Raw genomic sequence first — 17470 nt, 5'->3', positions numbered from 1 at the left:
CGAGGTCAGGACAAGAAATTCCCAATTACGATTGGGTTACATCAAAGATCAGGAATAAACCTTATCTGTTTGCACTTATCATGGATGAACTAACCAAGAACATTCAAGAGAAGGTCCCATGGTATATACTCTTCGCCGATGATATCGTTTTGGTGGATGAGATAAAAGCAAGGATTAACATTAAGTTACAGCTATGACAATCAAACTTGGAAACAAAAGGTTTTAAGATTAGTAGAATGAAGACGGAATATATGATGTGTAATTTTAGTCACACTACAACTAATAATGACACGGTGGAAATTGAGAGGTGAGAGATACCACAAAGCGACTATTTTAAATATCCACATAGTTGTTAAGGCACCTCCTTGGCGTCCAGGTGGTTTGCCTAGGGCCTAGAGTGCACTGCTTGTCGCCTTCTGTTTTGGCACTTATTTAAGCCAAATATCATTCAAGTAAATGATTTTATATTTACTTAAGATATTATACATAAATAAGAAATACCCCCTATTTGAATCCAATACAAATAGTTTAAATATCAAATTCCAAAAAGATAAAAAAAGTCAACCCCTCAGTCTAAGAACAAAAACTGGATTTTTTGTTGTGGGGACAATTTTCAACTTTCAAATGTTGGAATTTTTCTCAATTCTGAAAATTTCATAAATCTTATCATGGTTGAACATTACTAAAAACCAAAAGTCCGATAAAATAATTTTTTGTTTTGATGTTCATAAAATTATTTTCATTCAAGAGAATTTAACAGCATTCGTGCACTTTAAAATAAATTTGAGCTTAACATAACTTTGTTATTACAACTCAGATTTAAGTAATCCTAGACTTGTTGGAAATCTGGTTTGTGCTATACCTTATACAAAAAGTCTCATGTAAAAATAAAATCACTTGACCAATCTAACTTATTAGAGAAAAAGAACAATTCACTAAATGTTGATTTTTTATGACTTAATGTTCAATATTGATGACTTGATGTGGCTTAATGTTGATTTTTGACGACTTGATGTGGCTTAATGTTGATTTTTAATGATTTGATGTGGCTTAATGTTGATTTTCTATAACTTGATGTCGCTTAATGATTTTTTAGTTTATTCACTTTATTTATTTGTTATTAATAAATATGTTGCATTAGTATGAATCTTTAATCTTTATTTAGGATATAAGTAGAATTATATAATATTTAATATGCTATTTATGCCAAATAAATGGTTATATAAAATAAAACATAAATATAAATAAATAAAATAGAACACTTTATTCGCCTAGCCAACTCCTTATGCTCTCACCTAATTGCCAAAGTGCTTAGGAAGACCCTCAAACGCCCCAGTCGCCTTTCTGCCTTGAAAACTATGGACATCTGGGGTCAATCATAAATAAAGAAGGTGACATAGAGGATGAGGTTTCACAGAGAATTAAAGTGGGATGGATGAAGTGGAGAGGTGTGTCCAAAGTTTTGTGTGACTGACATATTCCTCTAAAGCTTAAAGGAAAGTTTTATACGACTGTTGCATGATCGGCTATGTGATGCGGATCCGAGGTCCAAGAATAGGAATCGGATCGCTTAATGGTCCACCCAAATAAAGGGAACTAAATAACCAAGATGCAGTGGCAGTCTTGTAAATAAACAGAAATTATAATGGGCTACTTGGGAGATGGGAAGTAAAGGGAATTTGAATTATTTGCTGGGATTAAACTAGGAAGCAAAAATAGAGGTAAGGGATAAGGGAGATTTCAAGGCAAACAAAAGGGTAAAATAGGAAATCAAAGTAAAGGGGAATAAACACTAACTCGCGATTGGGGCTTCTTCTTTCTTGGCCAAAACAGGGCAGACGATAGTGAGAAGCTTCAATCCGATGGAACTCAGCCGATCAGTCTCAGTTTGGCCTGAAATATCAGGCATAGGGTGACAACAACAGGTCCTCCAAGATTCCAACACCAGAAGCCCTGGACAGTCCAGATCTGACGGGTTTCGAGCCCACAACTGGATATGGCGATGGCAAAGTCAGACCTGAATCTGATTTGGATTTCTTCACAGCAAAACCCAGTTTTGGAAGGGGATGTTCTAGGATTTGTGTCGCCCAGGGAAGGGCTACCTTCGATCAAAGGCTTGACTCAAACAGATCTCTCATGAAAGAGATCGATCCACTTCCTTTGGGACTACAACTACCGCCCAATAACAGAGAAAGGGAATACAACCAGAAAAGAGAAAAGAAGAAAAAGAAGAAGAAAAGAAGAGAACTACAGAGGAAGATGAAGAATGTAAGGAAGAAGAAGAAGAAAAGCAGGGGGGTCACACAATCACAGTCATCAGCCATCAAACCAGTCGTTCAAATTATTTCATTCCAAAAACTTCAAATCTGTCTTTACTAGTGAATTACATGGCTTATAAAAAAAACTCAAAGTATCAAAATGGCAACTAATTTAAAATGAAAACTAATATAAAATTAGAAACTAGTTAATACAAAAGAAATTGTTTCTAAATCCAAAGAGAATCAAATCAAAAGATTTTTTTTTCTAAGTCCATCGTGCAATTGCATCAGCTCTCCCGGTCTTAGAAGAACTCGATTCCGTCGAGTTAGGTCGTGCTCCCAAGATATCCTTGTAAGTTGCCCGCTGATGAGGTGGCACGTATCTCGAAGTAGGAGATGGAAATATAACACCAAGAGGGAGAGTAGGCTGACGTGTCTCTAGAGCAGGAGTCAGTCGATGACGTGGCATGTCTGATAATGCATGTGGCCTCATTAAGTACGTACGACCTTCTTGCTTCACCTTGATGGTGTTCCGTGCGCCATCATAGAGAATGCCTGCATGTCGCTACCAAGGTCGCCCTAGAAGAATGTCGCAGTGTGCCAATGGGGTGACTAAACAGGTGACATGGTACTGTATCGGCCCAAACTGTAAGTGTACTCGAACAACTACAGTGGCCTCTTCTCGAGCTGTGGGTCCAAACCCTCGCACGTGAATCTTCTTGAAAAGCTGCTTCTGTGAAAGGTTGTGTGCTCGAACAAATTTAGCAGATATGAAGTTTGCTTCTGCCCCAGTATCAACAACTGCATGAACATCAGTATGGTCAGAGCCGTGCAGGAGAGTACCCTTCTGTCTGAAGAGAGGAGCCTTATCAACTAGTCTATTCGAAAAGGATGAAATGATAGCTGAATGAGCTTCTACATCCTCATCTTCATCATCGACAATATCATCGTCCTCGAGGGGATAAGGATATAAATGAGATTCATCTTCACTCTTCTCTGTCGGCTGCTTCTCTGCTACGTTCACAGAACGAGTCCTGTTGGGACACTTATGGGAATAGTGACCCTTCTCGCCACAACTATGGCATATGATATTCTTCACCCCAACACTATCCTTGTTGAACTCTGGCCCTTTTTCTTCAACTCTGCGAGCTTCAGGCTTCTTTTCCTCCATACGTGGTGGAGGTCTATAAACTGAAGAAGTCTTGAGCATACCCTTCCAATAAATGGACTTCTCTTCAGCTGTCTTCGCATGAGCTGCTGCCACATCAACAGACCTGAAATCAGTGTTAGCCAAATCAAGTCGAATTTCAATACTTAACCCACTGATATATCGCATCTCCCGTTGCTGGTCTGTCTCCTGAAGTCGACACCTTGATGACAGTTTGTGGAATTCGAGGGTGTAGGAATCTACATCTTTGTTCCCTAGTTGCAAGTTAAGTAATTTATAGAATATTACCTTTTCATAATTAAGAGGAACAAATTTTTCAGTCAGGATTTGCTTCATGACCTCCCAATTGGTAACGGGTCCAAGTTTTCTGACAAACCTTGCATGTAGTACATCATCCCACCATGAACATGCATACCCAATAAACTTGGTAATGATGAGTTCACACTTCTTCACGTCTGGAAGATACTTATACGCATTCTCTCCACTTTGATAAGCCAGTCAAGAAATTCCTCAGGTCCCTTTTCACCACTGAACTCGGGAACCTCAACTTTGATGCCATAATCTCTGTCGAAAAATTGCCGAGTAACATCCTGGGGAACAACTGGATCAAGTTGCTGCCTCTGAGGTGTATCTTCGATCCGTAAAGTGTTGAGCTGAGGAGGTGATGTAGAGGATCCTTCTTTAGCTCGCTTGTCGGACCTCTTCATAAAGGCAATCATCTCTTCCATAAACTTATCAAACTTGACTTCAGTCCTCTCAAGCCTAGCATCATTATTCTATTGGTTCTCGGCTAACTCGCGATACAATTTGTGTAACTCAGCATTGGTGATGTGACTTGCCATGGTTAGAAAATTGCAGGAAAATTCGCTTTGATACCACTTGATGCTGATCCGAGGTCCAAGAATAGGAATCGGATCGCTTGATGGCCCACCCAAATAAAGGGAACTAAATAACCAAGATGCAGTGGCAGTCTTGTAAATAAACAGAAATTATAATGGGCTACTTGGGAGATGGGAAGTAAAGGGAATTTGAATTATTTGCTGGGATTAAACTAGGAAGCAAAAATAGAGGTAAGGGATAAGGGAGATTTCAAGGCAAACAAAAGGGTAAAATAGGAAATCAAAGTAAAGGGGAATAAACACTAACTCGCGATTGGGGCTTCTTCTTTCTTGGCCAAAACAGGGCAGACGATAGTGAGAAGCTTCAATTCGATGGAACTCAGCCGATCAGTCTCAGTTTGGCCTGAAATATCAGGCGTAGGGTGACAACAACAGGTCCTCCAAGATTCCAACACCAGAAGCCCTGGAAAGTCCAGATCTGACGGGTTTCGAGCCTACAACTGGATATGGCGATGGCAAAGTCAGACCTGAATCTGATTTGGATTTCTTCACAGCAAAACCCAGTTTTGGAAGGGGATGTTCTAGGATTTGTGTCGCCCAGGGAAGGTCTACCTTCGATCAAAGGCTTGACTCAAACAGATCTCTCATGAAAGAGATCGATCCACTTCCTTTGGGACTGCAACTACCGCCCAATAACAGAGAAAGGGAATACAACCAGAAAAGAGAAAGAGAAAAGAAGAAGAAGAAGAAGAAAAGAAGAACTACAGAGGAAGATGAAGAATGTAAGGAAGAAGAAGAAGAAAAGCAGGGGGGTCACACAATCACAGTCATCAGCCATTAAACCAGTCGTTCAAATTATTTCATTCCAAAAACTTCAAATCTGTCTTTACTAGTGAATTACATGGCTTATAAAAAAAACTCAAAGTATCAAAATGGTAACTAATTTAAAATGGAAACTAATATAAAATTAGAAGTTAGCTAATACAAAAGAAATTGTTTCTAAATCCAAAGGGAATCAAATCAAAAGATTTTTTTTTTTTCTAAGTCCATCGTCGATTTATGGGGCAGAACGTTGGGCAGTTAAGAAGTGTCTGAGAAGCTATGTGCAACAAAGATGAGGATGTTGAGATGGGTGTATGACAAACTTGGGAATGATAAAGTAAGGAATAAATGTATTAGGAGTTGCCCTGATCGTTGATAAGCTCAAACAAAATCATTTGAGGTTGGCATGGTCATGTTCAACGGACGCCTAAGGATGCCCCAATAAAAAAGAGTGATCTGATTCCAGGGGCAGACCTAAAATGACCATAGGAGACTCTAGGTCTTGTCCCATGTATGACCTCGGATGGGCAAGGATTCATGTAGCCAACCCCATTTAGTTGAAATTCTCTTGACTTACTAGGCTACGACTCTTACCTCTTACTTTCTCATCTTTCAACTTTCATTTTTCATTCTTTTCTTTCCTTCTTTTTTTATTTTTCATTTTTCATGTTTCATTTCTAATCTCATTTCCCTTCCCTCTTTTTGCATCTCTTCATTCCCCCCCCCCTTTTTTTTTTTTTTTTTTTTTTTTTTTTGTTTGGACCTAAGTTTTCCCTACTTTGTTTTGCATGGATCCATGTAGCCGACCTCATTAAGTTGGGATAAGGCTGAGTTTGTTGTTGTTGTTGTTGTTGTTGTTGTTATTGTAGATTCATTTAATTGATTTGACCCTATCAGGTTTCTAAATTTGATTTCTTATCTCAAATTAGGGCTTTCTAAGATTTCAGATTTTCTTTATATGTCAAAACAAATCTTGATATGTAAAGTTGGAAATTGTTCTTGAATTCAAATAAGTTTCAAGATTCTATTTTGTTTGAAGAGACTAAAATTCTATAGTAGTTTCACATATAAAACCAGATTTCTGCCCTCTGAAAGCACTGCAAGCCACTCACTCTCTCCCCCAAGCATGATTTCTTCCACTACTCACACTGCACCCACTGCCATAACAGAAGCGTCATTTCCCATAGGGTGGATCCCACGCCCCTGCCTATCACGGGATTCTCAGAAGGAAAGGAAGAAGCTCCCATAGTTTGCCATTCATTCATTTCTCCCGGTTTGAAAGACAATCGCAGAGATGGGGAAACAGAACAAGAAGGAGCACTGCATAAATGGTAGTAGTTTCACATCTAAAACCAGATTTCCAACGATGGTTGTGCTATCCCCCTATTTTGTAAACCTCAATATCCTTAGGCATTCATATTGTCATCCATCAGGGTTTCAGGTATTCTCCTTCTATTTGAATTAAATAAATTGAGCTATAAAATCCAATTCAACTACCTGAAGGAGACAAGACTTTCATTTACCACATAATCTAGTATTGGTAGCATGATTATATTGTTATAATATAACCACAACCCCAAATTATTCTAGTACATCCTAAATGTTATTTTAGTAATCACCACTAACAATTTCACTCAATATATAGATATATATATATATATATATTCAACACCAGATAAGCTGACAATGTCCAAAATGCAATACGTAATGTGGATATGGAATTCATTATGGGTATCAAATTCAAAATGGGAGTTAGAACCTAAAGGTTCAGAACCAAAATAGAAATGCCGTTCATGTTAACAAAACAAGCCCAACATGCACTGTAGGAGTTGAAACTAAAACCTTATTTAACATTTGAACCTTCTTTGGTGAGTTGAGAGGGAAAATTACCTCTTGAGGTTTTGCCCATAACAAATTGGTAACAACTAGGAAACTAAAACTGGTCTGAGGTGTGCAGGCCCAATCAAATACTTGCTTTTCAGCGAATGGAAATGCATAAGAAATGATTTCTAATAGTGGAAAATTTTAAAAACAAAATAACTAATTCACAATTCACATCCTTTGTCCCCTCCTCTTAGATGGTAAGAATGAATTAAAAGTGATATTACACCACCCCTATCAGCTTTTACATTGCAGGGACTGGGAGTGATATTCAGTAGATTAGTTCCAGTGAATCCGCCTTACAAATAAACCATTAGCTAGATTCCTGACTTCTCCCGCACATTACCTAATTAGCATTTAAACAGTGACCCATGAAAAGCAGTAGCCCATAAAGTGAAAATTTGTTGTCTACAGAACCAAGGGATACTATACATTAACAGCCGCCGAATGCCCAAATTCGTAGGCCAATGTTTGAAGCTTGTTGTTGCTGATCCCCCGCCCAACAACACCCCCCCCAAAAAAAAAAAAAAAAAAAAAATTTATCGGAATCGTAAGTCCAGGGGCCCTCTCAGGTGCCTATAAGAACAGACAAGAAAAACAGATCCCACTACAGAATCAATCCTTAGCGCCACCTTTCCACAATAACAAGAGCCATACCACCATTTGGCAGCAGGAATTGTCTCCCATTATAAACAACATTGACCCGATACTGTCAGCCACATTTGTACAACACACGATTGCAGCATCTTCTACCCCGATTCCTACGACTAGATCATGCAAATACAAAAGCTTGTAAAGGGCAGTGGATTCTCTATGATGCGAAACAAGAAATTTTTCCTTCTACGAATTGATGCAGTAAGAAAGTATGAACCTTTACAAAAAACAAACCCTGACACTAGACTGAAACTTAATGGCGTACCTTTGACAAGCTTGATAACGAGTTTCTTCGCAGGCTGAGGCGGCGTGGCCTTCTTTCTTGACAAATTGGCAGCCACACCTGTAGGCGTACCGCTACAGCCAACACCGAGGGCCATGGGAGATACATCGGAAGCATCAGCCTTGAGATCCTCATCAACAATCATCGAGGTCTCATCGATTTCACTAACGAAATGATTCTGATTCTGCTGCTGTTGTTGCTGATGAATGCCGTTCTTCTCTATGGAACAAGTCACAGGCTGCGACTTGGCTTTCTTCATGATCTGAAAAGGGCCACCACCACCACCGCCGCCGCCGCTGCTGCTGCTGTTACAGTTCGGGCGCTTGTTGTGGTGAGACTGAGACATCAATCAATCAGAAGCGCATCGTAATTGGCTTCAGATATGGTAATCGACTGAGCAAGAGCGAAAGCGAGAGAGAGAGAGAGAGGAGCGGAGACAAACGGATGAAGAGGAATCGAAAGAAATGAGAATTTCAGAGAATTTCTTTTGTTTTGGTTTTTTTTTTCATTGTGTGGGTTTGGTAAGGGGAGGCCCAACCCCAGCAAGGCTAGGCGATGGATGCGAACTGCGATCGGGTCACAGGTGACACGAGAAGTAGGGGCGCAAATGTCGCCAGCCCGAACCCACCTGAAGGCGGCCTGAAAATTTCAGGGCCTGAGTTGGGTTAAACCCAGCTCAGTCCCGGCAGCTCAAGCCTGGTTTGAAGCCATTGATTGAATCCAGCCCCATCGGACCCAGCCTACCATGACCCGGCTCTATCTCATGTACATAAGTACATTATACGAGAAGTTTAATGCACAGATCCTGCATCTTAGGAATCTTATTCGTATTATTTTTGGGATGAATAAAAAATGAAAAGTAACCTAAAAGGCAGCGTGTCTCCTATGTCCAGACACAATGGGTGATGAAATGACAATCCCACCCTTATGATAGGCTGAGGTGTGGCCCTCATGCCAACACAAAGGATGGTGAAATTATTGCTTCACCCCTATAATAGGCTGAAATGCGACCCCCATGCCATTGTCTTTTAGGGAACCCTTTTTCATAAAAGATATGTTACCAAAAAGAGAGGAACAAGAGAATACAAGAGCACAAGGCGAAGGGGGGAAGGGGGGAAGGGGGGAAGGGGGGAAGATGCAGATGTCAAGTCAATCAAAGGGTAACAAATCCTACAAATAAAAAGGGGGGAAACACAAACCAAGAAAAGAAGCAACGTCATCACCAGCATGTCCCTTGGGGAATGCCTTATAGGATGAGGAGGGAGAGAAGCAAGCTAACTTCGAAGAAGATAACATTCCAAATCTTGTCATATGATCAAGAGTTGAAAGTCTATCTACGAAGATTATGCTCCATCTAAATATGATTGATGGTAGCGCAAAAGACAAGCTTCCTAGCAATATCACATATAGAGGAAGCAGCAAAAGACATATCGACCAAGGTCTATTCTCTAGTACGGAGGAAAAATCTTCTACTTGAAGTCCAACAATGACTACGGGCCCTCTTCCAGATGATAGAGGAAAAGGAGCAAGAGAAAAAGAAATGATCAGCATATTCAGTACCATTCAAGCAAAGACAGCAAGAGGGAGGGACATGAATATGTTGGTCGATGAGGAAGGACTACATAGAGAGGCAGTTGGAGATAGCATGCCAATTTGTGAAGTTGTGGCTATAGATATAGCCTTGAAACCGGACTATTTTGCATAGAGGGACAAGGGGCCTTTGGATCTGACCAAATCCTAAGCAGGGGAGGGAAGCCAGGAGATTTTTTATTATCTTCCATGATGGTAGCAAACCAAATATCAACTAAAAGGGAGTAGAGGGAGAGGGGACCATACACCATTAGAGATGATAAAAGCGATGGAAGCATTCCTAACCAAGCCAGAGTAGTAAATAGCACTGAGGTTAACAATAGAAAGGAGAATAGTTCAAGGGTACTAGGGATTAAGCCAAAGGTAGGTTGAGGTTCCATTGCCAATAGGCCTAGTGCTAAGGATTTTGTATCAGACCCAAGAAGCGTCTCTGACGATGAAAGTATTCCAAACGGAGTCATTCTTGAGGGGGGAGGAGTAAACCCAAGAGACCCATTATATTGTTATGCTTACATATGAGCATGAGGATGTTTGCCACATTAACCTCTTTGATTCGTCGCAAACCCAACCTCTTTTAGATTTAAAAAGAAAAATAGAGGCCCAACACAATGGATGGAGGAAGTTTGTTGAATCAACCATTTTATAAAGGAAAATGCAAAGGAGCGACTCAATGGCCTTGATGGTGGATTGAGGGAGGACGAAGACACCATCCCAATATAGGTACATATATTAGAGCATGGATCTGACGAGCTCCAGGCACACAACGTAGAAAATAAGTTTTGTCTTTCTATAGCAGGAGCATTTTCCGTATGAGGTTGAACATGGGGGTGCAAGTATGGGCAACTAGGTTCATCACACCCTACCTTCAATTGACCAAGGTATGCGGCACTGGACACCTCACCGTATCCAATCAGCCTGATTCAAGATGATCTAAACTAGGGCAGATCATAACACCACAATAACTCAACTAAAGATCAGAGGTCATATAAATATAAACAGTCCATCAGTGAGATATATTACATCAATCCCAGTGTCACTAAGTGATGTATTATATTTACAGTTATCTAGATAAAGTCATATACCTTACAAAAAGAATATTTAGACCATTATAGTATTTTAGAGCAGACTATATACATCAGAGTTCGCATCAGGGAAAATATAAACACAAAAGGCATCGAAATATTCTATCATATTCCTCAGAAAATTGGCTAAGTAATCTAAGGCCACTGTCTCATGATCAAAACTGGCAGTCAGCAAAACATCGATCTCTTCATCTAGAAAAGTAAATCAAGAGGGGTAAGCACGTCATGCTTAATGAGGGGGTGGGGGCAAGCAAACAAACACAATACAAATGATGCAATGCATGCTCCACACCTTATATGATGCTCATGAATTCATTTTAAGTTACACTACTTCCTATTCCATTACTAAGTCTGAAATCAGCGGTATAGTGTTACACAACATAGGTGGTATTCCTTACCAGTACGTTGGGCCTTAGGAATACAAGCTCATTGCAGGCAAGAGTTAGCCAGTCCTAGAAAGAACATCGGTCCCCCAGTTAAGCACTAGGTTAGTAACCCCGAGCAGTCAAGTGTACAGTACGTCGTACCCCACTGCAATCCATCTATAGGTATAGTACGTCATACCACGAAAGTGTACTGCTAATTAGACAGCCACGGGTCAGGATTAGTCAATACCTATCCCCCTACTAACAAGGGGTTGTATCACTCGGGTGGTGATAACCTACTCCATAATTTCTACACGATTCATATTCAATCATCAACCATTCACAACATGCATACAGTGACCATTGGGCACCTATCAATGTCCCATCTTACCTGCCTTACCTGTTCCAACTTCACGTTCCATGAGTCAGTGTTAGAATAATAATGATAATTATATACACGCAATCATAATGCATGAGTCACAAGCAAGAATTAAAATGATAAACACTCTACAAAACAAGTCAGGGCACCCACTCACCTTGGTGTCCAAATTTTTGAAATTTAGTTATTCAATTCGATTAGATTCCCTCACTGCAACTTATATTCCCTATTTCAAAAGATATTTAAACCATTATTTTCAAAATATAATCCAACGATTCTACCCAATCTGCCTAAGTACATCATCCCAATTCCTAAATTTACTTGGGCATATGATTGTTCTTCACTGTATAGTCTAGGGTACCAACTTCCTTCACTATTGGGGTCACACATAGGGAAACCACTAGTGGGTCCCACACTTAGGTAGGATGTCCCAGAATCGCATCAACAATCCACTTGGGATTTTAAAGTTTTAAGGAATGTACTCTGCTTCTCTAGGTTCCCTTTTTCATTCAAATATTATATGTATAGCTTCCAAAACATAGTTCAAAGCCCGCTGACCATTTATACAGAAGTTTTGGCTACTGGAACCCAAATCGACAGGTTGCCTGGTTGGGACCTACCGGTTCCCCTATCTTCTGCAGAATTCGATTCAGCCTTTGCTGTACCATATTTTACTCTTCCTGTTAGGATCAAATTAGGACATTTCTTCATTCTGGATTGCTATTACTCACTACAAATTAGTAGAGGTGTTAGATGTCAGGTTAACCCAATTCAAGCTTCCAATTCACTAATCCTAACTAAGGTATTCAATTTCTACATAAATTTCAGAAATTAATATAGCTTTGATGAGTTCTGAAGAATTGATCCCTTTTTCCCCTAAACAAATCACCTAACTAAGGTTAGATCAATAATATTACAGTAACGAAATCTGTATTCTAACCCTAGTCAAGCTTGGCAATAAGTTTCAAGGAAAATTTCAAACCAGTTCTTATAAATTCCAAGTTATGAAATTGAATAAAATTTTGCTTATGAGTTCTAGCAGAAATTTCCCAATTTAATTGGCCTTATTCCAACTCTTATTGTACAGAATTTCACATGGGTGGTGAAAATTCTATGTTCTAGGGTTCACAGGGATAAATTCCAAGCCAGTTGGGTCCCTGAGACCTCTCTAGGATTGAGGTCTTCCCTATTGGACATCTATTCAATGCACAGAGACACCCTAGTTGCCTCCAATTAGGTAACACCCAAAACCCTAACTACCAAATTCATGTAAAATTACCTATCTAACCCTACTACAGCAGTGAGTTCATTCACTTGGGTGCATTACCAATCCAATAGCAACCTGAGGTGAGTCAGTTCCTTCCTCGCTTCTCTTTCTTCCGTTCTTCCTTCTCTTTTCTTCTTCTTCTCCTTTCTTTCTTCTTCCCTTTACTGGTACAAACAACCAACGATTTGGGTGAGTTCTCAGCCCTTAATTCCCTTATACAAGGCAGCCCAAACAGACTTAAGGGTCTATTTTGCTGGCCACTATATATATATATATATATATGTTAAAGCGCACGTGCAAATGCATGTGTGGTGAAATAATATTAATTAGTGTGTGTGTTTGTGTGAAATATTATATAATATATGATATATAATTATATATTATATGGGAGTTACTAATTAATAAAGAAATTAATTAGGAAAATAAATGAAATTAAAAAAGAAATTTGGGGGATACTATTCTTCTTTTCTATATATTTTATAGAAAATATATAATTATGCCAAAAAAAAAAAAATCAAAGGATACCAACAAATATAAGAAAAAAAAATAAAGATGAAGCATGAGTACATGCACTTATATAATAGTATGATAGTATGATAATATGAGTGAGATAATTATGGATAGTGGGGAGAGAGAGAGAATTTTCCTCCTCCACATTTAGGGAAGAGAGGGATAAAGAGGGTGTGGGAGTTACTAATTAATAAAGAAATTAATTAGGAAAGTAAATGAAATTAAGAAAACAATTTGGGACATTAGTAGTAATTTAAGTAGTAAATGGGGGCATTTGGGTCCGATGGTAAAGTTTGCTAAAAAACACCAGTACGTCATTTTATAGAGTACATAGATAGATATATCTAATAGCTAATTAAACTAATATGTAATTAAATTTGTAAAATTTAATTTTCCTTTTCTATTTATTGGCCTAAAATATGTATTTTATACCTCAATTAGGTCTCTTTCCATAAAGGTATAATAGGGAATTGCACAACAGAGGTGCGGGCCCCACAGTGCTAAAACCTAGAAATCTGTATTTTGCTAGTCTGACCGGCTGGCCGGTTTGAACCTATCGATTGGCAGCAAATGTGGTCCCCTTTTTCCTTTTTACCTTACCTTCCTGTGTCTAGTCTCATGATTAAATTTGCCTTTTTGTCCACACCTCCTGATGAGTTCTCCAGTGATATTGATAGGTTGAACAGGAGCAGGTGGGGTCACTTCTGCCTTTCTAGCACTCCACTGCTGCCAACCATGCCAGTATTAGTTTCCTCTATTTTTTTTATCTTCTTACCTATTCACAAGTAGGAATATAAGAGTTAGATTAAGGTGTTACAAGGCTCACAACGATAAGAGGGAGATTTAGCTATTTGACCGGGAAAGTACCTAGAGAGAATCTGATTAGCTCAAGGAGGTGGGCTTTAGAAGCTTCGGAGACCCCAATATGGAAGAGGTGAGATTTAAGGAGGTTGATGTGGAGACCCAAAAAGCCTTTAAAGGGGTGGATGGAGGACTTGATGGAAAAGATGAAGAGGAGGTCAGCCTTAGATAAAATCATGAGATCATTGGCTATGGGTAGGTGGGTAAGCAAAAGAAATTTGCATTTGGGGATGGGGAAGAAGTAAAAGTTAGTGGACGATTTGATGGATATGGTAAGCATCTCGAGGGCAAGTGATAAAATTAAAGGGAAAGGGGGCAACCTGCCTAATACCCGTAGAAGATGGAAAGTAACCGACAAGGCTTCCACTGATAATAACAGAGAAGCAGGGGGAGAAAATACAAGAATAGATCCAGTGGACAAATATTAAAGGGTAGACATCTAAAGTGAGGCTCTTAAGTTATTGAAGTCTCATTTGAGAGTCGAAAACTTTATAAATGTCATTCTTCAGAAGCGCTATAGATGAATGGGGTTTTTGATCGAACACTCTGACAATCTTATGACACGATATAATGTTATCAACAATTCATCTCCTGAAGTTAAAAGTGGACCGATTGGTACTAATGAAGGAGTCAAGAACTTTCTAAAGACAATTGGCAATAATTTTGGCAATGAATTTTTATAGGAGATTGTAGAGGGAGATAGGTTTGAAGTCATACATTTTTTTAGGGATGAGGCGGAGGAAGTTGTGGTTAGTGTCAAGTAATAGCTTTCTATAGTTTTAGTGAGGTCGGAATTGATGATATCCCAACAGGAAGAGAAGAATCCAACGCTAAAATCATTAGAACAGGAGCTTTATTAGCTTTGAAGGAGAGGATGCCAATGATGAGCTCATCATTGGAGGGGATGGATTGAAGGATGGCAAACGATGATCATGAAAGAATTTGTTGAGAAAATCATGAGGGATGGGATCCTAGGAGGAAGGAGAGGGAGGTTAAAGACTTGGAAGAAGTAGGAGATGGTTTTGAATTAAATGTCCTCAGGGTTTAGAATGGTGGAGCCATCTCTAGAAGTGAGAAAGGGGATGAAGTTAGTATTGGTTTGGGCTTTCAGGGATTTGTGAAAAAAAATCCATATTGGAGTCGTCAAGCTCTAGTCACTTAATTCATGATTTTTATCAAAGAAAACTTTCTTCTTAAGAGCTCAAAATAAATTGATTTGTCCTTCTCAACAAGGGCCTAATTGTGGAGATCAATTTGAAGCCTAGATTACTTCACATAAGGTTATCAATAGCATATTTCTTCCATTTCAAGATTTAAAATCCAAGGAGTGCAGAGGGGAACATTCCAACCTTCTGTCATCCTTAATGGTGGGGGGAACAAAGCATAAAGGGTGTCCATCTCTGTAGGGAAGGGCAGTGAGCCTGATGACAGAGTTCCAAGGCCTAGTTGAGGGGATGTGAATTATGGGGGGGTTAGGATTGTAGGGAGAAGAGTGTTACGTGCACTAATAGGGAGACGAGAGAAAATATGGAGATAAAAGATAAGAGAAAAGGTAGGGAAAGGGTTTGGCCTTACAGACAAAGCCAATGGCGTTCGGCTTGGATGAGGAAGCCTACCTCTCTGTCTTAGACATAATTTAGGGATTCAATTCTATCTTCTTGATTATCTCTTTCTAAATAAATAAGCATAAGACAACCCACGTTCCTACTAGTTACTTCCCATGCGTCCCACTAGTTTCACTCAATTACAACTTCTCATACTCGTTTTTTAACCACCCATGTCCACCCATTCAACCCATATAAGATAACTTACTCCACTGTTACATTGTGAATACATAAAATACATAAAGTAATAATAATCTATTATTCACGTAATATTCCTCCCTTTTTAAGTGTCGTTGTCCTCAAGGAAAATATAATAATAAATATGATAATTCCACTAGGATCCCATGTCTTAATATGAGATGTCCCATTTAATGAAGTTGGAATTATCATCTTACGGGATGCTACTTTTTGTTATAGAGAATGGTATCTCTTCGAAAGACATTTTTTAGTTTTTCTTCTTCACCTTCGTCTTCATAATATTATTTTTCTTCTTCCTTGTCTTTGGCTGTGTCGGGTGCACCGTTATGGCTACCTCTATTTTTGGGTCTCTTCATTTTGCTTGGAGATTTATCCCATTATAAGGTTGGCTGATAGTTTCTTAGCCACCATGGTCAGCTTTTCCATAATGTCGGTAAGCTTTCCCATGATTTTCTGTTGCCTCAAGTGAAGTAAATACACAACGTTTTCCAAGTTTTCACCCCTTTCTCTCATCCTTATCTTTGATATCATTTGTTACGTGTGCAAATAGGGAGATGAGAGAAAATAGGGAGAGAAAAGAAAACTAGAAAAGATAGGAGAAAAGGTAGGAAAAGGGTTTGGCCTTACAGATGAAGTCAATAGCGTCCAGCTTGAATGAGGAAGCCTACCTCTCGATCTTAGAGACAATTTAGGGATTCAATTCTATCTCCTTCAATATCTCTTGTTAAAAAAATAGATATATAGACAACCCACATTCCTACTTGTTACTTTCCACACCTCCCACTAGTTTCACTCAATTACAACTTCTAATACTCTTTTCCTGACCATCCATGTCTACCCATTTAGCCCATATAAGATAACTAACTCCATTACTACATTGATAATACATAAAATAATAATAATATGTTATTCAAGTAACGGAGAGGAGGAGATTAGGGTGGGGGTGGAGTGGGTGTTTCTAACAACAGGAGCAGAAGTGAAGGGGGATGGTAAGGAGGAATGGGTTTGCTGATTTTAGCGGTAGAAACCACCGGAAGAGGGTTAGGTATGGGGAGGATAGGGTCCTTTAAGGGAGGGTTTTGAATGGACCAGTTTAAGTTCATCTAAGATCTATCTTGGTTAAATGCTTACATAGACTTATTATGTGGATTGCTAATAGTGATGGTACTGTCATTTCTTTAAAAACTTATAGATATCATATCGCTCCAGAAACTCAAAATCTCGCTATGATTTATCATATCTACTATAAAATTATGACTACCATCACTCCTAATGCTAAGATCATAGACCCCAAGGGCAAAAAATGCTTTTCTAGGCTAAATCTAGCCAGTCTCAAACTTTTGTGCGCATGTGTATTAGATGGTCAGAAGTATATTAAAATTAAGCATTTGGGCATCACGAACAACAACAAATACAGCACTGTTTAACCCTAGAAGTGTTAAGGGTTTTAATGCCACTGGTACTAATCTAATGTGGATAAACTTAAATCCACGTTTTCTATGCTTTTGAATTTAAGAACTTATCAGAAGTTGGATTTGTTCTTGATCAGAGAGAAGAGTATGGGTGCTTTCACTTGTTTTTATGACATAATCACTATAAAAAGCAAAGGTCTCTTTATGATATACCTCAGATTCAGGTATTCTGGGTATTGTATAGTTATTGATGGCAGCTTCTAAATTTCTAAAAACTACTTATTTGGAATGATGGGC

At 39.0% G+C, this 17470-nt stretch overlaps 1 protein-coding gene across 1 annotated transcript in view; it reads right to left on the bottom strand.

The window, feature by feature from the left end:
* Window positions 1-8454, bottom strand: part of LOC122080042 (cullin-4) — a 53755-nt gene extending 45301 nt beyond the window's left edge. Inside the window, exon 1 of the mRNA XM_042646911.1 lies at window positions 7888-8454. Within this exon, the coding sequence (XP_042502845.1) occupies window positions 7888-8251 (364 nt within the window). The 5' untranslated portion in view covers window positions 8252-8454. The remainder of the gene's footprint in view (window positions 1-7887) is intronic.
* Window positions 8455-17470: the final 9016 nt, after the last annotated feature.

Source organism: Macadamia integrifolia, chromosome 1 (assembly GCF_013358625.1).
Source record: "Macadamia integrifolia cultivar HAES 741 chromosome 1, SCU_Mint_v3, whole genome shotgun sequence".
Classification (NCBI taxonomy): Eukaryota; Viridiplantae; Streptophyta; class Magnoliopsida; order Proteales; family Proteaceae; genus Macadamia; species Macadamia integrifolia.
The sequence above is the reverse complement of the archived record's forward strand: the minus strand, read 5'-3'. Positions and strand labels throughout refer to the sequence as shown.